General features: G+C 37.3%; 1 protein-coding gene across 2 annotated transcripts in view; it reads left to right on the top strand.

The window, feature by feature from the left end:
* HSD17B12 (hydroxysteroid 17-beta dehydrogenase 12) overlaps positions 1 to 22,409 on the top strand; it is a 169,942-nt gene that overhangs the window by 121,041 nt on the left and 26,492 nt on the right. For both annotated transcript variants that reach the window (XM_037838721.1, XM_037838722.1), the window contains exons 5-6: positions 10,596 to 10,660; positions 11,509 to 11,553. In XM_037838721.1, coding sequence (XP_037694649.1) covers positions 10,596 to 10,660; positions 11,509 to 11,553 — 110 coding nt within the window. The remainder of the gene's footprint in view (positions 1 to 10,595; positions 10,661 to 11,508; positions 11,554 to 22,409) is intronic.

Here is a 22,409-nt window from a genome sequence, read left to right as displayed (position 1 = left end):
TTCCAGACCCCATCGGCCCTTCTTCAGTGAGCCTTGGTTTAGACACTTTCATGGTCTTAGGACTGTAAACTTGTAACCTAATAAACCCCGTTTATAAAAGCCAATTCATTTCTGGTATTTTGCATATAGCAGCATTAGCAAACCTGAACACCCGGCTTTAAAATGGCTTGGGCTTCAGATACAATTTTAGCTTAGGGTTACAGCAAAAAATTAGAGGAGCCTGATAGAATGATAGTTTGAGGGGAAAAAAACGTGCTCTGTTATATCAAGATGTGGTTTTGGGGCCTTCTAGGAGTTTAGGACACTTCAAAAACTTCCTTTTCCTTTCTTGTGGTTGATTGATTCAGTCAATATTTATTAATTCATTCAACATATCAAGTTCCAGGAAAATTGTAGGAACAAAACAGAAGACAGCATTGAACAAGTAGTTGGGAGTGTGCTGAGTATAATGAAAGAATATATTACTGGGGAAACTAAGAGTTTCAGAGGCAGTCTCCATGAAAAAATGTGATATTTAAGTGAGATCTGAGACTGATTAAGACTAGGAGAAGAAATGTGGGAAGGGTTTCCAAGTTAGAAGTAGCAGCACATGTACAAAAGCCCTGAGGTGAATGCACTTGGCATGTTGGAGGAACTGACAAAAGACCTGTAATTCTGGACAGAGATCACAAAGGGGACAGTGGCAAGAGATGAAGCTGGAGTTGAAGCAGAGCCAGATCATGAAAGGTTTAGAAAACCAGTTTGTAAGTTTGGATTTTATTGGGAGGATAATGGAAGCCATTGTAGAGGTTTAAGCAGTGAGATAACATCATATTAGAATTTGAGAGAGATCATTCTGGCTGCTCTGTTGACAAGGGAAAGAATGGACACGAGGAGACTATTGCAGCAATGAAAATGAGACAATGATGTCTTATATTAGAATAATGGCAGTGAGGATGGACAGAAGTGGGCTTACGAGAGAGATGCTTAGGAAATGGGAACAGGACCAAGATAAAAGAAGTGAAGGATAATGATGGCTATTTGCTATCATTTCAGCATTCATGAAGCATTTTTTATAGGTGAGATGCCATGCTAAGACATTTGCATACATGAATCTCAGCCCTATAAGACAGATATTAATCTCTCTCTCCCCATTTTACTGGTAAGGAACAGACACAGAGAGGTTAAATACATTCTGCAGGGTCACACTACCAGTAATTAGTCACTTCCATGTTCTGACTTGAGCAACTGGATGCTATTTCCCTAGGATAGGAAACTCGGGACAAGGTTCAAATTCTGTTGAGAAAAATGATGATTCTCCACTTTGGGGATGTGTTAAGCCTGAGAGGGCTTTGAGAAACCCAAGTGGAGATTGAAGTAGATGTTGGATCTCTGGGCACACATCCCCTTCTTTGTAGGAAGAGTCTCCATTGTGTTGAGAAAAGTAGAATCCTGGTATAGCCATCCATGGCAAGCAGATTAGAAACTTGAATTTTTATTTGTTTGTTTTTAACTAGGAGGCTCATCAAGAACATTAGACTAAGTATGGCACCTTATCATTCCATTAGAGAGGTTACCTGAGATAGGGGATAATAAAGTGAGCATAAGAGTTTAAAAATTCAAATGTATTTCCCTTTACTCAAAAATCACTAATGCTATTAATTAAAGCAGAACCTTTAACTTAAAACTGGATAATTAGCTGTGATTTCAGAAATGTAAATAGAAGCATAATTTATGAAATTGCTAAATGTCCTTCCCAACAGCTGTAATTTGCCAATCACATGTCCTCTTTGTTCCTCTTCCAAGTTTATGCATGGCAATTCTTACGTTGTTTTGTAATGAACATCACTTAGCAATTCATAATTAAACAGTGGAAATGGAATGTATTGTGTTGTTTCTGACTCATTCTTAATTTTTAATTTCTGATTAAAGTCACTGCAAATTTAAAGCCCTGTAAACTCTCTTTTTATTTAGAAATTGCTTCTCACAAGTGTATGAAAACTGTAAAGTTTGCAAAATGTTTTACATGGTGTTCCAAATATCATCTGTCAGAGCATGAACATATGCTAGCTACAGCAATATGTTAAATAAGGCAAAGAAGGAATTTTCTTTGCATCACTTTCTCAACTCTCCAGACTATAAGACTGATCTACTTGAATGAAACGAAGAGAGTTGAGGAGCAAGTTAGATGAATTTAATCAGTATAAACAACTTTTCTGGTTGACTACAGCCCAGAATTCTGTCTTTAAAAAGGCTCTCTAACTTTGCTTAGTCTTTCCACTTTGATGCTGGTTGTATGTAATGAAAGCTGGTCAAATATGATAATATCAGGGACCTTGTCTGAGTCCCTGCTGCATCTCCAGCATCAAGAATAGTGCCCAGCACACAGTAGGAATTTAATAAATCTGTGTTGAATAAATATCCACCCAACAATTACAACTCCTCCTCCACTTAATAGCATATTAATATGTTCCTGGTATTGGCTTAAAGATTTCATGCATATTATCTTGTTTTGATTCTTAAAATTATTTTATATACAAGGGCAATGAAGAAACTGAAGCTTACCTTGATGAAGTCACTTGGCTCTTGTTCAGAGCTGATTATATTGGAGCTAGGACTGCATCTTGGGGCTGTTGGACTCCAAGATTCATACCCTTTTTGCGTAGACACTATTACCACAGTCTATGTTTTCCAAATTTATTTTGAAATTTAATGAGGTGACAGCATTTTTTTCCTAGCCAGTTTTTCTCTCTAGTCTTTAATCTGAGTGATGGAACTGTATTGGTGTATATTTCTACAAATGTGACAGAAATATAAATGTAACTCTTTCTAATTTGATATGAGAAGGAGAGAAGAATACTCTACATTATGTGATATATATATTGGGAAGTGCAAACATTAAGGAATGTATTTTTAAAGCACCTTAATTTCTTATGTCTCTGATTAATGTGGAAAAAGAAGCAGGTGGAAAGTGATCTGAGTGTGGGTATCTGTTTCTATTATTATTGTAGTTGTTCAAATGGATTTTTATTTTCTAGTTGTTTATTGTTGTTTGCTCCTTGCTCATGCCCTAACCAGTTACCAAAAATCTCATTCTCTGATGACATCGTTATCTCTATGGCAGTTGGTTTTGATAAAGGAGTCTAAGCCTAGTGAAGTCAACAGTAGCAGCAAATGAATTTAGAAGAAACAAATCTTGTTCTACTGGTACAGTTGGTTTTTTTTAGGTAGGAGACGTGGAAATTATTTTTAAAAAGTAATGATATAATGTACTGAATACATGTATAACATTCAGAATTACTCCATGGATTTTCTGAGTCTTTAACATACAGCACTCATCATCTGTATTAGTGTTTTGTGAAGTTCTGGAGAGGGCCGGGGAGCCTGGCTCACTGGCTGATCTTCAGGTCAGTTTTATGAGAATGGCTCCTCTCCCCACCACCGCCTTCTCTTTCCACACACCTGTCCGGGTTCTTGGTTCTTCAACTCTGTTCTGTGTTTGTCTCATCTCTTCTGTTGAGCTTTTTTCCAGTCTTAGAACTCAAATGAGAAACTAATGGGAAATATTTTATTACTTTCCAAGGTCCTGCAGTGATATTGGGATAGTTGTGGGAGTTGGGAGATTACATGGACACCTTTTGTTTTCTGAAAGATATGGTGTGTTACACCAGTAAAAGGGCTTTGCAGGTCAATGAATAAAAAATATTTTATTCTATTTCTGTTGCCTCACATTAAGAATTCAGGAAAAGTCACTAATGAACAGATCTTTAATGCTAATTTAAAATGCTGTTGCTTCAAAGGAATTTCAACTATGTGTACAATGTTGGAACAACTCGTGGCATTGTTTGGTTTGGTGCATCCTATAACGAATCCTGTAATAGAGAGAAATAGCATTGCATGTACCCACTCTTAATGATATTAAATTATAAGGGCAGTAGTTCCACCCTTCATGTCTACCCAAACCTTGTTTTCTACCTTTGCAATGCCCATAAGTTTTGCCTGCTGTTTGGTTATTGCTGCCACCTAGTGTCTTGATATGGAATCGCAGTGGGTTTGCCTTTTTTGAAAGATACGCAACTTCCTGCAGTTTATGGAAATAACTATTTTAGAGCAACAGTTGGTTTTTGCTATACTCTAAAATCATAGCATTTCGAAGTGATTGCTTATTGTGGAGAGACTATGAGTGTGCATTCCACAGGTAAGATACGGAGCTACTAGAGCAGAAGAGATTCTTCAAGTCTTAAAGGAAGACCTAATCTCTAGTATAGGATAAATTGCAATTGTGACTTGGCATGTATTTCCCTGCATAAAATTGAACTTTGTGCTTTGAAAGGCCTATTCTAGCTTTAACAGTTTTTTCCCCTCGTGTGTATTTTTGGTTATAAAAGCATAGCAGTTATATGTGATACTAGTTATTTCTTTGAGCTAAGGTTCTAGGTGTTGAGCGTGTGTTCTTACAGAGCTATGTTAAGTAGATCTCCACATTTTCATTGTGTGAGTAGATGGCTTTGAGAGCTTTCCTTTGCCCAGTTAGCAGAGTCGGATCTGGAGACTTTTCTATTGTTAATACAGCCTTAACGACAATAACACTTCCCTGCTTGCTTAGTTATTTGTGGACTTCCTTAGCTGGTTTGTACTTGTAGTGCATGTTAAGATTGCAAAGTCAACCGTGCTGCTTTTAAAGTTCTCAGATTTAAAACACACACACACACACAATCTGGATTTTAAAAGATGTATAATTAAACCATTCAAGTTTCTTTAGCATTTTGAAATATAGCATTAATATTTCAGTTGACTAGAAAGAAATCTGAAGTTAGAAATTCTGTCTTTTCTAGCTATAGGAGAAATGGAGTTTGCTAGATGTGATGGGATGTTACAATTTGGGGAAACCTTTCTTCTAGGAATGCTGTTATCGTGAATTATCTTTGTAAAGCATATTTTGCTTATGTATAGCATTTTTTTTTTATAATAAGTTTTATTTTGAAATGAGTTCAATCTTACAGGAACAGTTGTAAAAACAGTACAGACCCCATACATAGAACTTCATCATACCCCGACCCCGCCCCGATACCCCGATCCATCACCTTTAAGATCCTGTCACACCACTGTCTCTTTCTTTTCTTCCCTCTCTCCCTCCCTCCCTAACACCCATCATCTGTTGCTCTGTCCTCTGAACATGAGAGCAAGCTGCACATCTTTGAACAAACAATATAATTCACATATACCTTTCCCATGAACAAGAACATTATTTTATGCAATCTCATTAAATGCAGCTAAGAAGTTCAAGAAATTCAACAGTGATATAAAAGCTTACATTCTATATTTCCTTTTTTTTTTTTTTCTTGTGTCCCATCTGTGTCCCTTTGAGCCTCCTCTCCTCCGACCTCAGATCCCATCCAGGATCATCCTTGGCATTTAATTGTCATCTATTTAGACTGTCTTTTTTTTTTTTTTTCAATTGTGGAAAGATACATATAGCCTAAATCTTCCTATTCCACCCCTCCCTAGCATTCCCTTAGTGGGATTAATCACATTTAGAATGTTGCAATGCTATCACCTTCCAACTATCCATTTCTAGAAGTTTCCTTTCACCCCAAACCAAAATCCCTACTCTCATTTCTTAACTCCGCATTGCCCCTTTCCCCACTTCTTGGAACCCCTACTCTGCTTTTCATCTCTTTGGTCATATTCTCTGATACTTTCTTTGTGTTTACCATGGGGCTTAAATTTAACCTCTTAAATCTATAACAATCTTGTTTTTCTTTGATACCAACTTAACTTCAATAGGACACGTAAACTGTGTTCCTATACTCCTCCATTCCCCCACCTTTATGTAGTTCTTGTCAAGAATTACATATTTTACATTGAGTCCAAAACCACTGATTTATCATTACAGTTCATGTATTTTAGATCCTGTAGGAAGTAAATAGTGGAGTTATAAATCAACAATACAGTAGTATTGGTCTTTATATTTACCATGTGATCTTTACTGGAAATCTTTATTTCTTCATGTGATTTCAGTCAATTGTTTAGTGTCCCTTCCTTTCAGCCTGCTTAGGACTGATCTACTGGTGATGGAGTTCCTCAGCTTTTGATTGTCCGGGAATGTTTCCATCTCCCCCTCATTTTTATCCTTCAGGTGTTTGTGAATTCTCCAAGTCTCTGATGGTTATTGACTTCTATTTGTATTCCATTGTGGTCAGAGAATGTGCTTTGAACAAATTCATTTTTTTTATTTTTTATTTTATTGAGGCTTGTTTTATGTCCCTGCATACAGTCCATTCTGGAGAAAGATCCATGATCACTAGTGAGGAACATGTGTCCCAGTGACCTGGGATGTAATATTCTATATATGTCTGTTAACAGTCTCTATACCTCTCTCTCTCATTTCTTTGTTTCTCTGTTGGTAGGGCTTGCTTTAGTATCTGAAGTAGGGCAGGTCTTTTATTAGCAAACTCTCTCAGCATTGTTTGTGAAGAATTTAAGCTCTCCCTCAAATTTGAAGGAGAGTTTTGCTGGATAAAGTATTCTTGGTTGGAAATTTTCCTCTCAGAATTTTAAATATGTCATGCCACTGCCATCTCGCCTCCATGGTGGCCGCTGAGTAGTCACTACTTAGTCTTATGTTGTTTGCTTTGTATGTGATGAATTGCTTTTCTCTTGCTGCTTCCAGAACTTGCTCCTTCTCTTCAGTATTTGACAGTCTGATCAGAATATGTCTTGGAGTGGGTTTGAATTTATTCTATTTGGAGTTCGTTGGGCATTTGTGCTTTGTGTATTTATATTGTGTAGAAGGTTTGGGAAGTTTTCCCCAACAATTTCTTTGAATACTCTTTCTAGATCTTTACCCTTCTCTTCCCCTTCTGGGACACCAGTGAGTCTTAATTTGGACGTTTTATTTTATCTATTATATCCCTGAGATCCATTTTGATTTTTTCCCCATTCTTTCTTTTGTTCTTTCATTTTCTGTTCTGTGCTCCTCAAGGAGGCTGAGCTGTTGTTCATCTTCCTCTAGTCTTGTATTACGAGTATCCAGAGTCTTTTTAATTTGGCCTACAGTTTCTTTAATTTCCATAAGATCTTCTATTTTTTTTGTTTACTCTTGCAATATCTTCTTTATGCTCTTCTAGGGTCTTCTTTATGTCTTTTATATTCTGTGCCATGCCGTTCTTCAAGTCTTTTATATCCCTTGCCATGCTCTCATTGCCTATCTGTAGTTCTTTGATTAATTCTGCCAGGAACTGTGTGTCTTCGGATCTTTTGATTTGAGTGTTTGGGTTCGGGTTCTCCATGTCGTCTGGTTTTATCATATGCTTTAAGATTTTCTGTTGTTTTTGGCCTCTTGGGATTTGCTTTACTTGATCTTTAATTTGTTAGAAACGCAGCTTGGTGACATACACTTTCTCTAACTAACCAGCAGATGGCGTCCGTGAGTCACTTATTCCCCTCAAGTCAGTTCTCCCCAACTTTGTGGTATGTGGGCGTCTGATTCTTTTGGGGTCCACTTGGAGCACTTAATTTGGGTGTGTTGTCGGTGCTATCTGCCCTCAATGAGGGGTGTGTGCCTGAGCGGTTAGGGAGGAAGGGAAGGTTTAACAATCAAACCTCCCAGGTGTTCCTGGAGATTTAAGGCTGTTCTCTGCTGCTGACACAAAAGTCCTTGGTATTGGCGTAGGTTCCCTGGGATTTCTGAGCGGTTTCCCCCTCCCTGCTGTGCTTTTCCAGAACCTCTGCTGAGGCGGGGAGGGCCGTGCCATGTCACTAGTGCACACCGGCCTCCAGGGAAGCCCTGGGCCACCGCGCTGCATAGGGGCATTCCCAGCCTGCTTCAAAGATGGTTGAATGGGACGCGTTAACTTCCTCCTTTCCGCACAGCTCCGCTCTCCAAGCTCCGGGACGATCAGCCGTCGGTGTATTCAAGACCACTGTCCACGGCCGATATTGTGTCGTGTGAGCGGTGCTGCAGGAAAGACTCCCTGTCGGGCTGGGTTTCTTGGCTTGGTTCTGTGCTGTGTGATCTGCCCCGGGCAGGAGTAGCCCCGCCCACTGGGGAGACGGCTGCAAGTCGTGCGTCTCCCCTTTGCTCCCCTGGACCCGAGACAATCAGCAGTGGGTGTGGGAAGGGGTATCCTCCACTCCAGACACCGAGGCATTAGTCCAGACCGCTCCCATCTTATCTGCAGCTGTTCCCGGGCTTGTTTCTCTTTTTTTTTTTAAAAAACGCCAACCCACCGTTTCCCCACACCACAGCGTGGCCGAGGGATTCAGCCGACTCACTCGTTTCAGAATGCAGACTCCTGGTTTCACCAAACGCACGTTCCCTGTGGCTTTAGCAGAACTTGTCCAGCTGGTGTTACTCTGGAAGTGGTGTTCTGTGTCCTTTCTGGTTTTTTATCTAGTGTTTTCCATGGAGGTATTTTTTTCTCTGTCTCACCTAGTCGCCATCTTAGGTTCCTCCCCTATGTATAGCATTTTAACAGAACTTTTAGGCATGTTACTATTTTTCTTAGTCACTGTAAATAAATTATTCATCATTTATAATTCTCTAGGTGATCAAAGCAGAGTCAAATGAACATAAAGCTTCACTTTCAGCTAGTTTCAGCTTAATTGTTAGCAGAACTTTTATAGAACTGATTCCCAGGGCCCTTGGTGGGTGGAGTCCCTGTAGAACAAAATAAAAATGGATTTGGACCTGCTGTTATTAATTATGTTTAGATACTATCCCTATTCAGATACGCATGAATCTTAATTGAATACAGTTTGCTTTTCCATTTTCCTTTTCTTTCAGATTTTCAGACAGGTTTTAGTGATCTTGTTCTAGCCATCCTGACTGAATTTTACAAGTAAAATCCTGAGACTCACAGCCTCAAGTAACTGGCTTATAGCTTCATATAGAACCCATATTGAGGTTTTCTTTGAGCTACTAATTTTGTTAGTAAATTGAGAAAGTTACCATTACTACTATCAGGTTTACCTTACACAATTCCTTAAAAGCTTTAGCAGACTGATCAAAACATCATTATATTTTTGCTACTAAAATTTTTCTATTCACAGTTTTATTAAGCATTGTTACCACTTTTCTGCTCATTGTCCAGTTATTACTGATGGTTTTTTAATTACATACTAGATGAAAGCATATGATGGCTTTAACATAGTGGATGAGAGCCCAGCTTCTCAAGTCAGAGTTTCCGGATTTGGATCCTGGCCTTACTTTGCTCTGTGACCTTGGGCAAGTTATGTAACCTCAGTGAACTCCACCTTCCTAATTTGTAAAAGAGAGATAATAATAGGAACTACATAATAGAGCTGTGCTAATTAAATGTGTTTATATGTATGTATGTATGCATATGTTGTATATATTGTTTACAACCATCTCTGGCACCTGAGAGACCCTGGATGATGTTGGCTTTATTATTATATTCTGTAAATTCTAGAAGGAATGAGAGGAAACCAAATAGAATAAAGAATACCAGTAACAAATCAACTGTAGTTTATAAGGGTGTAGATGACTGATATGGATGCCAAGGAGTGCTAGATCATAATTTGTTGGTTTATATACATTTAGATTATCTGTTACATAAGTTACTTATTTAGTCAAAATAAATTCCAAAATATTTTATTATTATTGTTTTTGATTCCTGCATATGTTCTTTTGTTTGCCTTTGCTGTTTCAGAAACAGGGAAAACCATAGGAAATCTGAGTACTAAAATCATTCACCTAATTACATGTAAATTTATTTGTATCTTCCTGATTGTCTTGTAACCCTAGCCTGAGGTTAGATGATGGGAAGAACACAAGGAAGACTTAAGACGTGACCTCTACTGTTAGGACCTTATGAATTAGCAGGGATGGATGGTTTATCAGAGACCCTTTGGTCTGAGCCACTCTCTTTGGGCCACCACAGGGAAAGCTTCCGTCATTTCCCAGACAGGGTCAGACTGTCTGCGAATGGGCCCCCATAGTACTCTGTAATTGTAACAAAACAATTGTTTCATTATTTTTGTTTAGTGCCTTTCTCTTCCTACTAGATTATATGTTCCATAATGCCAGAAACCTTTTCTTTTTGGTTTTTCTACTTCTTACCACATCTTACACTGTGTATGGCAAATATTTGTTGAATGAATAAATGAGATCTCATTTTAGAGATGAAGAAACTGAGACATGTCTTAAGTGATTTATCTCAGATCATTCATTTACTGAAACAGTTATAACCAGAGCTCAAGTTTCCAGTCTCAGACTGCAGTACTCTGCTCTTTTTACTATACTATGAGAATTTAAGATCTAAAGAGGTTTAAGCAATATTTACAAATGACTATACTACCAAAGGCAGAGTACACAGACTCCAAAGGGATAATAACGTTGAGAGGGGTATAAGTCCTTTTGTGAGGGGTTGGGTGGGAAGTACAAAGGCTTAATGAAGGAGGTGACACGGAACTGAACTTTTAAAGATGAATAGATTTTTGGATAAAAGATGTGTGAAAGATTACTCCAGCCATAAACAGTATTTTATGTAATTGTATATATCATTTTAATCTTGATATTTCTAATCCCATTATTTTGAAAAAAATCTTTAAAATGTGTCTGTTAGCTGTCTAATGATCCTGTCTTCTTTCAGTGAACAACGTGGGAATGTCATATGTGTATCCCGAATACTTTTTGGAAATTCCTGACTTAGACAATGTAAGTCTTTCTTTGTATGTTACGATAAAAATAATTCAGGCAGGTATTAGTGAGGCACTGTGGTGTAATGATTAAGACTGTGAGCCCTAAAGCCCAACTGCTTAGGATTTGCACTTCGGCTCTTTCCTTACCTCCTGAGTTTCCCTGGGGATGATCCCAGCCATACTCAAGGTCAGTTCCCTTGTTGAAAACTTCATAGGGATGTTGCAAGGATTGAAGGAGAAAATGTTTATAACTTCATTTGTACTGTGCTGTATTCAGTAATAGCTCTTGTTTATTATTACTATTTTATTTTTTATTATTGTATCAAAACAGCTTTATTTTAAGTATTAGGATTTTAAAGTTCAGTTTAAAAATCATAAATATGTTAACATAGGATTATGGTTGATTCAGGCAAAACAGCTCTACCAAACTAAAAGCTGTGTCCTTCATGCATACATAATTCTTTAATAAAAGCTAGAAAAGCATATTATTGAGGGAATATGTAAATTTTTTAAAAATTGTTGAAAAATCTTAGATTCAGTAATTTCTACTCACCATATTAGCAAGGAGGAAATTTTAAAGCATTCATATTTATTTTAGATTTAGTGTGTCTTTTTTAACTTTCAGATATAATTTGTACCTATGCCTTGGGTTTTTCACAATAGCATGAATTGCTGCTGTTGATAGAAAACTCTTGTAATACTGAGAGAACAAGAAAATCTGCCTCTCCACCCCAACTCCAACCATTTTCCAAGGTCTCAGTAGTATCTGGGGAAATTGTCAGTGCATCTCTGGGTTGCTTAAATATATATCCATATAGTCACTTCCATTATCAAATTTATATAAAGTTATCAATTTTTTTGCAGACCATCAAGAAACTGATAAATATTAATATTGTTTCTGTTTGTAAGGTAAGCAACCTCTTTAGAAATAAATATGGCATCCTCTTTTAAACCCTTCTATTTAAGAACATTGACATAATCAATTTGTTCATTTCAGTCAATTCTTGTTTAAGGTAAGGTATGTATTCTAGGTTATCCCTTATTGGTGCCTAGATATCTGGAAGAATGCTCAGAAGTTTTAGTTGGTTTTAACATCCTAATTTAAGCCTTGTATTAGGTAGATACTGTTTTGTTTTGTTTTATCATATAATGTCCTCAAAAGTCAAATAAAAATGGCACTTGGGTTATTTATATCTTTATTCCCTTCCATTAGAACAAACTAAATTTGGAATAAGGGCCAGGAAGTACTCTTCTGAATCTACAAGAAGTCTAAATTTAAAAAAATACCATGTTAGATAAAACACTATGTTAGATTAATGACATTATAGAGGTATAGATATATCACACCATTAAGTCATTCCTTAGGATGAACCCCCAAAATTAACTTCTGGCTTGAAACAAGAGTCTTCTTTGCAATCAAAAACAAAAATAAAAGCAATTTTGGCTTTTAGTTATAAAACTAACATGTGCCCATTTGAACAATTTAAAACAGTCCAGCAATGCAAGAAGTAAACAATGAAAGCTCCCACCAGCTCACCTGTGCCACCTCTATTTATAAAAACAAGCAGACAGATGTACTGTTGTGTGTGTATTTTTCCTCTGCTGTTAAAAACAATTCTCCAATATTTGGGCATACTTATATGAGTGGTTCTATAGGACAAGTGTAGAGAAGTGGATTTGCTTAGCTAGTAGATTTTTGCATTTAGAAGCTTGGTAGATGTTGTCAGATTGCCTTTGATGGAAGAAAAATACTTGTTCTAATTTACATTCTTACCAAATTGTAGGAGAATGCTTTTCTCCATCCCCTTTAATGCTAGATAAAATGAATTAAAAAATTTTTACCTTAGGCAATGAGTGATATATTATTTAATTACATTCTTTTAATGTCCTTTGTGTATGCTTCCCAGTATTTATATGTGTAAGTTGTCTTTTCATGTCTTTGTCCATTATTCTATTAAATCATTTGCCTTTTGAAATTTGCTAGCTCTCTTAATATGCGTTTTAGGTCTTAACACTGTGCTACATATTTTACAAATATTTTCTCCCAGTCTCTCATTTTTTATATTTTAACTTTGGTCATGGTGTCTTATCATACAGAAGTTCTATTTTTTTCACATGGAAAATCTTCCATCTTTTCCCTTATGGTTCCTAGATTTTATGTTTGGCATAGGTATTTTTTTTCTCTACCTCTAAGATAAGATAATTTTGTAAAAATATTCTTTTTTTCCTTATCTTGTCTTTATAGTTATCTTTTGTTTTGACTTTGTATTTGTTTGAATCAATTTATTTTTGTGAATGATGTGAGATAAGGATCTAATTTCTAATTTAATTTTTTTTTTTTTTCCAAATAGATAACTGACTTTTTCTTTTAAATAATCTGTCGTTTCCCCACTGGCTGGATATGGAAGTTTTACCTTTTCTGTTTCATTCTTCTATTTTTCTATTCCTTTGCCCTATTTTAATTACTCTATTGTTTTATATCTGCTAGGATGTGTCTTCCCCTCATTTAAAAGATTCCTTGGTAATTGTATTTATTTATTCTTCCAGATAAATTTGTGACTCAGCTTGTCAACATCCCCTTACCACATATGCATGCATATACACACTTGTTATTTCATTTAGATTTTTTATGAGAATTAATTTATAGATTAATTTGAGAAAGAATTCATATCTACATTATATCTTTCTAGAAAAATGCTATACTTTATTTATTCAGGTCTTTCGTGTTCTTTCTGGAAGATTTAGAATTTGCTCTTTATCAGTCTTGTTATATTTCTTGTTTGTTCTAGGTAATTTATTGTTTTGGTCACTATCATGAATAGGATCTGTTTCCCATTAAACTCTCTCTCTTCTTTTGTTATTATATAGAAAAAAACTTTTTTGTTTTTAAATACTTATTTTATATCTGGCCATCTCCCTCCTCCTTCTCTCCATGAGAATATTAGCTAACATTAAAAAAATTATTTTGTATGTGCCTGCCACTATTTAATGTTTTACACTTATTTTAACTCATCTTGCTGTTTCTTCTGGTATTTACCACCATATTTCTAAGTAATATTCGTATTCTGGTTGTCCTCAAATTCATCAAGTTGGGCGTTTCTGTTGATTTTTGTTATGTTGTTTTGTGTGTGTGTGTGGCATGGGGTTGGATTTAAGGTTAAGTAATATGGAGCAGGGGGAAATTTAACATTTATTAATGTTTGTCTTTTGGGATCTCCAAGTATTATTTGATTCACCTCTGTAATAAATTCTGCTTTGTCCCGTGTTAAAATAATTTAACAAAAGAATTGACCAGATAAACATAAATAAGAACTTAATTATTATTTTTCACTTTGCGGCTTACTCTTGGTCTTTTTCTCCATTGTGGGTATTTGAAGAAAAAGTCTTTGCATGTCTTCATGTCGTGAAAGAAACCATAATCCTTACATGGTTGATATCAAACCCAAGACTCGTTAATCTTATGCCATGCCCAGCTTTTCATAGGTGTCTGTGCCTCTCCCTGTGTAATATATTTATTGTTTAAAAGTGTAATTCATTCTGATAAGACAAATAAAATTTTGATAGTAGCTACTTAAAGTCACTTCAAATGAATTGTATTGTAAAATGACGAATTATTTTATAGAATTACCAGTCCCTCTCTCTTTTTCATTGTTGTTTTTATAACTACACTTTTTTCTCATGTAAGATTCCATTTAAGTAAGGTACATGAGTAATAAGTGGTAGCATGAGTAGATTTGGAGCAGGATCTGCACAGCACAAGTTTGATGTGTATAAAACATGTTTAATATAAATATATCTGTATAGTTTTAAAGGTATTTCCCTTGGCATATTTCCCCAAATATAATAATCCTTCCTCAATGATCTGTATGAGCTTTCAAGTTAATTAAATAAATCCACCATTTAGTAGTTATGTGACCATGGGCACCTTATTTAACTTTTATGTTCAATGTTTTGTCTGTAAATGAGGAAGATAATTCTCACAGAGTTGTCATGAGAATTAATCAGAGTAACACATGTGAACCTCTTAAAACAGTGCCCAAATCATAGTAAGGGCTCTAAAACTGTTATTTTTATTTGGTTAAACTCAGAGCTGATGAAGACTTGTAGTAAATTTGTGCAGCTGTAATGTTCTCTCTGTCTTATTTTTAATTCAGTTTTATTGAGATTGTTCACATACCATCCAACCATTCAAAGTGTACAAATCAGTTGTTCACGGTACCATTATATAACTGTGCATTCATCACCACAATTTTTTTTTCAATTTTTAGAACATTTTCGTTACTCCAGAAAAGAAAGAAAAATAAAAAAGGAAACTCAAATCCTCCCATACCCCTAACCACCCCCCGCCATTATTGACTCATAGTTAAAATACTGCTAATTGTAGTACATAGTTTGCAATAGGTATATTTTTTCCCTATATACCCCTCTATTATTCACTTCTAGTTACAGTGTCATATATTTGTTCTGGTTCATGAAAGAGATTTCTAGTATTTGTACAGTTAATCATGGACATTGTCCACCACAAGATTCACTGTTTTATACATTCCCGTATTTTAACCTCCAACTTTCTTTCTGGTGATATATGTGACTCTAAGCTTCCTGTTTCCACCAGATTCACACACCATTCAGCACTGTTATTCTCACAATAACATGCTACTGTCACTTCTGTCCATTTCCAAACATTTAAGTTCAACCTAGTTAAACATTCTGCTCATAATAAGCAACTGGTCCCCATTCTTTAGCCTCATTTTATATCCTGGTAACCTATATTCCGTATCTATGAGTTTACATGTTATAATTAGTTCATATCAGGGAGACTATACAATATTTACCCTTTTGTGTCTGACTTATTTCACTCAATATAGTGTCCCCACGGTTTCGTCATCAACCTGTTTTTTTTTTTTTTAAGATGGTTTTGTTCACCCACCATACATTCCGTTCTGTGTAAACAATCAATAGTTCCCTGCATAATCATGTATTTATGCATTCGCCACCATCACCACTATCTAAATAAGGACATCTCTATTTCTTCCACAAAGAGGGGGGAAGAGTCAAAGAAGGTAGAGAGACAAAAGAAAAAGAAAGAAAAAAAGGTGACAGCTAAAAAGCAACAAAAGGAAAGATAGAATTAAAATAAAGTAGAATAACAGAGTCAGACAGCATCACCAATGCCAAGAGTGCTACATCCCTCCCTTATATCCTCCATCCAGCTTTGGTACATTGCCCCTGCCACATCAAAGGAAGCGTAATACAATATTTCCACCAACTACAGTCTCTAGTTTACATTGATTGCATTTTCCCCCCAGTACCACCCCTTTTGTAACACCTTGCAAGGTTGACATTCATTTGTTCTCCTCATGTAAAAACATATTTGTACATTTTATCACAATTCTTGAGCACTCTAGGTTTCACTAAGTTATACCGTCCCAGACTTTATTTTCCCTCTTTTCCTTCTGATGCCCACATGCCCCTAACCTTCCTCTTTCAGCCATACTCATAGTCATCTTTGTTCATTGTACTTACATTGTTGTGCTACCACCACCCAAAATTGTGTTCCAAACCTCTCACTCCTGTCTTTTCCTATCTGTCTGTAGTGCTCCCTTTAGTATTTCCTGTGGAGCAGGTATCTTGTTCCACAAACTCACTCTGTCTGTCAGAGAATATTTTAAACTCTCCCTCATATTTGAAGGACAGTTTTGCCGGATATAGGATTCTTGGTTGGCAGTTTTTCTCTTTTCAGTATCTTAAATATATCACCCTACTTCCTTCTTGCCTCCATGGTTTCTACTGAGAAATCTGCACATAGTCTTATCAAACTTACCTTGTTTGTGATGGATCACTTTTCTCTTGCTGCTTTCAGAATTCTCTCTTTGTCTTTGACATTTGGTAATCTGATTATTAAGTGTCTTGGCACAGGTCTATTCAGATCTATTCTGTTTGGGGTACACTGAGCTTCTTAGATCTGTAATTTTATGTCTTCATAAGAGATAGGAAGTTTTCATTGATTATTTCCTCTATTATTGCTTCTGCCCCTTTTCCCTTCTCTTCTCCTTCTGGGACACCCATGACACATACATTCATGCACTTCATGTTGTCATTCAATTCCCTGAGATGTTTCTCATATTTTCCCATTCTTTTCCCTATCTGTTCTTTTGTGTAGGATTTTCAGGTGTCTTGTTCTCCAGTTCCTGAATGTTTTCTTCTCCCTCTTGAAATCTGCTGTTGTACATCTCCATTGTGTTTTTTATCTCTTCTGTTGTGCCTTTCATTTCCATAGAATCTGCCAGTTGTTTTTTCAAACTTTGAATTTCTACCTTATGTTCGCCCAGTGTTTTCTTTATAGCCTTCATCTCTTATGCCATATCTTCCCTAAACTCGTTGACTTGGTTTTTGAATTAATTTAGCATATTTATTTGAAAAATCTTTAGTTGATTGTTTCATTAAAGTGAAACAATATCTCAACTGTATCTCAGTTGAGGTGGAAGTTTGTTCCTTTGAATGGGCCATATTTTCATTTTTCATCGTGTAATTTGTAGTTTTCTGTTGTCTAGGCATCTGGTTTCCTTGGTTACCCCAATCAAATTTTCCCAGACCAGAAGGGGCTCAGGTCTCAGAAGGGGCCTATATTCAGTATCAGGTTTCCCTGAGGGTGTGTCTTGGAAGATTGACAGACTTCCTGTGAGGCCTCTAGCCGCTGTGCTTTTCCTAACCTGCCCAGTAGGTGGTGTCTATCAGCCTGCCGCTCCCCACTGGTGTAAAGAGATGTGGCCTCTTTAATTCTCAGCTTAAGTTGTTTCTGTTTTAACTGTTTTCCCCCAGACCGTGGGGTCTGAGTTCTGAGGGGAGGACAGGCACTAGAGCTGGGTCCCACCTCCTTCCTCTTAGGGAAGATACACCCCCCTAGGGAGTTATCTTCTGCACTTGAATTATTCCTTTTTGTCTCTCTGACTCTGTTAACTACACTGCCGTCTGGGTCAGAGCTCTGCGAACTGAAAATGGCTGAGGCTCTCTCCACTGAGCCACTCAGGTTGAGAGAGATAAAAAGGGAAAGAAAGCCCCCTTTCAGAGCCAGTCCATGGCCCCGCAGTTTCGCCCATCGGCCAGAGATAGCACCTGGTCTTCTGGGCTCCCTTTCCTGGGGCACAGGAGTTTTCTGGCTCTCTCAGGTCAGCTGTCTCTAAAAGCTTCTGTATTTTTTTTTTATTGATTTATATATTTTTCCCATCAGTCCCACCTCCTCTCCACTGGGAGTGACCTCAGGGTACTTTGCTATTGTTAGGGGTTTGTCTATGTTTGTAGCTTGTATTCAGCAGTCCGCATTTGTTAATTAAAAACCCATTTGGAGCTAAGCTGAGCTATAGTCACTTGCTCTGGGACCTGCTTTCTCCCACAGCGAGGTCTTGCAGCTCAGCCTGTTGGGGGTGGGGATGGGGGGGCTCCTGGTGCAGTTCTGCAGTTTTTACTTATGGCTTTTATGCTGCAATGTCGGCCATTCCACCCATTACAGGTTGGTGTACAGTGTGTGGACAGTCACAGTTGTCCCCCAGCAGTTGTTCCAGATTATTTACTAGTTGTTCCTGGTTGTTTATTAGTTTCTCCAGGGGACTAACTAAATTCCACACCTCTCTATGCTGCCATCTTGCCCTTCCCCTACCATTTTGTAACGTTCTTTTTTAGCAAGTAAAGTTTTTTGCTCAAACCCAATATCACTTCTAGTCTCCAGTTGGTATGTTATGTGACTTTGCGTTTTGAAATAACCAATATGTACTTTATTTTGATAATCTCTTCTTTCCTATTATTATGTTTGGTCAAATGCTTAGAAATAATGTTTTAAAACTGTATATATGTTTCATAATATAGTGACTTGTGATGAAATATATGTTCAACTGATTCAATTTTATTTTATAGAATTATTAATACTTGCTACAAATTCATCTTCTAATCATTTTAACTCCTCTTGCAGATAAAATGTCTGTGATTTTTACTCTAGGTACATTAGTATTTTCTCTTATCACCTTCTGCTTGTCTGCACTTATGTTTGTAAAACCCTGGTCCTCTCTGTGTCCCCAAACATTTTTGGTGGGCAGTCTGCAGAATAATGATAAAATGCCAAGGTCCCGACCTTGATCTTTGAGAACAGTCAGCTTGCTGTGCTTCACAACCATGGACTGCACCCTTCACCCAGCATGTGCTGCTTGTAATCATGGCATGTTGCTGTATGAAGACTGAGTAGTGGTATGGGAGGGAATGTGTGGATAAAGCAGTACAGATCCAACAGCACTGTAGAGTAACTTTCAGCTTTTGAAAATTAATGATGACATAAAAATGAGGCACCAGTCCTAATTATCTTGACAAATTATAAATTATAATTTATAATTATGGATTTCTCTTCTGTTTTTTCTTCCTCTTCTACTTCCTTTTTCATCATTGGCATGTACATTTGTTCCCATGAAATGAGTTAGTAGAGACAAATGCTAATTTATTAGACACTTGTAAACCATATTGATGTGAAATATCACCAGCAGAAAAGCTGAATGTATCCTTAAAATATTTGTATGTAAGCCTTTTTTTTGCAAACCAAATCCCGTTTAAAAAGCACAAAGGGAGTTTGATTTTTAAAACACTTCTTCCTTAAGCCAAATAATCATCCCTTAACTTATTTTTAGTACAGATCTGAATTCTCCTCTACCATTGTGATGTGTGCATTTAATGGAAAATCAATTCATAACTGTCAATTTATTCATTATGTAATTAATAATATCTGGAGGGCAGCCTAATAGTTTTTTGTACTATGGGCAGGATCAATGCATCTCTGTAGCACTTTACTAGTGATTGTTCATGTATGAAAATGGTTTGACTAGAGCATGAGGAAGTGAATGATGGGTAGTGACTAACCAGAAGGTCAGAAAATAGGTTAGGATGTGACTGTGCAAGAACTTGAGTACTGTGCTCCAGAAGATGGAGAGCCATCGAAGGCTTTAAAGTAGAAGAAAGGTGTGATCCGATTTCCATTCAGAAAGACAGTTCTAGTGGTGGAGTGACACATGGCAATATGTATTTTTTGGTATATGTAGTTTATCTTATTTAGAATGAGAACTAGGCATTCACTCTGATGAAGTTTTGTGTGACACTCCCAAGTTTAGTGCTCTTTCATGCTGTTGTGATTTGCTCTATGCTGTATTTTGATGAGTTGTGCCTATTTTTCTTTAGTTGACTGTGTTACATTGCCAGGGCCAGGGCTACATGTTCAGTAGCAATGACCTTTTGGAGCCCTGGGGCAACTTAAAAGAGGAAATCTGGTCTGGTTCCAGTTTATGATGGCTGGACATCAGGGGAACTAGAGCATGGATGTCTGCAGCCTAGCACCACAATGAATGTATCAGAAAAAGCTTTTATAAGAAAGGGAACAATCTCATCTCATCATCAGGGTTGGACCAAGTTTTATCTCCTCACCTAATCACACGATAGGAGGTAAGGCCGAGTAGTGTACCAGGAGAGACTGGAGAAATCAGCTTGCTCTTGTGACCTTGGGCCTATACCCCTAATTTGGAGATGTTTGCTGGGTTGGGCCCTTTTTCTAAGTCCTATGCTACATCAAATGAGCTTTGAGTGACCTGTCTTTACTAGATTCCTTCAGGTCGAGGATTATTGTTTGGGTCCATGTGCTCCTGTTCCAGATCAGTAGATCAGATGATTTGTGAAAACTACCCAAGCCCCACATTCCAGCTAGGGGAATGGTAAAAGCAAAATATACTGAGACCAAAGCAATTGTAGGCCATCACCAGATGAAGTGGTGATGTTGTCCAGAAAAATATTGGGGAAGAAGTAGTTACCAGAATAGTTTTGACTATAAACACCTGATGCTTAATCATAAAGTCCAGTTTAACTCTCCCAGACCATCTGATTATTCCACCTTTTTCACCTTACCCAGTGGTTTAGGCCTATTCCTTTGCTCCTTTTCAGTGGCTTACTTAGCTGGGCTTTGCCTTTACCAGGAATAATATTGGTAGTTTAGACAACCCTGGGGTGTTTAGAAGCTTTGTTGCCTGCCTTTCCAGATTTTCTCCCAAATCCTTTGGGGTTAAATTTGGTCTTATTATTATTCTCTGCAGAGCAGTTAAGTGCCAAGATAAAAAGACTGATGGTTTTGAAATTCTGTATAGGTGAACCATATGACAGGTGGCGCAGGTCTCAAACTGAAAGAGAAGGTCCTAATAGCTGGGTTTTCTGTCATGATTTCAGATGCTCTGTGACTAACATCTAAGATACAACTTATTTCTCATCAAGAATGAGGACCTTCAAACCAGAAATGACAGAATTTAGAGATAATTAAACCTCCAGATACTGAACCACACTCCTCTAAAATAGTTCAGCTTTTATGCCTGGAGGGGTTTCATCCCAGAATACTGAGAGTGTTTGCCAATGAAATTGTTGAACTGCCATTGATTACTATTAGAGAAATGGAAAATGGGAGAAGTGCCCCAACTCCAGAGGCAGGCAAACTTAAGTCCGATTTCAAACAGGTTGTACACTGAGTTCCATATCAATCTAAAGACAACTTTTAAAACAAATCTTGTTTGTTTGTACTGTTCATTTTTTATTTAAGATTCCTAGTTTTAACGTTGGGCAAATTTAGTGTTACCTTCCTTCTTTGGGTCAGATGGTCTTTCTTTCCTTTAATCACATTCTAAGGACCTTAAGAGACCATAGACTTTTCACTCCTTTTCACTTGAGCACTGCCCAAGCATTACCTCAACTGCCTGCAGCCCCTACCCTAAGGGTGGGAAAACGTTTGTTCAGGTGGTACTGGACCCAGAAGCTGCTGCTGCACTTGGTGGATAAAGTGAAAGAAGACAGTGGCATTGCTTATAGCTGAACCCCTTAGGAAATTTCCAGGCTACCATTCTAACAAGTGGAGGGGGTGTTCCTACCTTCTTTATTAGTTTTCTTAGAGTAGAGAAGGAAGTGAGTGGGAGTGTGGCCCAAAGTAAAATTTATTAACAATCTCCATGTGTAATGAAATACCGTTGAGTTTTATTTGCTTTATTTGCTTGTGGTGGGGTGGGAGTAGAGGGTGAGGAGGAGTCTGAAACATGGGAAGGAATTTAGTCCTTGATCAAATATTCAATCAAGGTGTGAATTTGAAGCCATGTTTTATTAAGAGTGGTAAAAGAACTAGAGATTTTTAGTGTGGAGAAGGGAAGCATGATATAACAGACACACACATACCTAATCAAGGCCAGTTAGTTCTACCTCTTAAGTACCTCTCAGATCAACTTCTTTCCATCCCCAGTGATTCCTTCCAAATTCCAAGCCCTGAAGTTTCTCATTGAATAACCTGACTAGCCTTTTTCATCCAGCTTGACTTCCTCTAATCCAATCTCTATGCTTCAGCCAAATGTTATTTTATATCAGATTATATTGCACACCTGTTAAATCCTTCAATGATTTCTCCTTTCCTTCCAAACCAGAATCTTTAATGTGACCTACAGGGAAAGACCTACCTGGTCTGGCTCCTGCCACCTCTCCAGCTTCATCTCAGGTCTTTCCCTCTAATTTTCTGTGTTATTTGGTTGTTTCAGTCTCTTGAACCTAGTGTTCTGTCAGGCTTTTGTTCCTTTTCCGTGGAAGGTTCCCTTGTCTGCCTGCCTTACTAATTCTAGTCATCCTTAAGTTCTCAACTAACGTATCACTTACTTGGGAGTAGGTGGTGAGTGGGGACCATTCCTGATGCCTCCAGACTAGATTAGGTCTCTCAGCAAGCA

This window comes from Choloepus didactylus, chromosome 6 (assembly GCF_015220235.1).
Source record: "Choloepus didactylus isolate mChoDid1 chromosome 6, mChoDid1.pri, whole genome shotgun sequence".
Lineage (NCBI taxonomy): Eukaryota > Metazoa > Chordata > Mammalia > Pilosa > Megalonychidae > Choloepus > Choloepus didactylus.
This window is presented reverse-complemented; position numbering and strand designations above follow the sequence as displayed.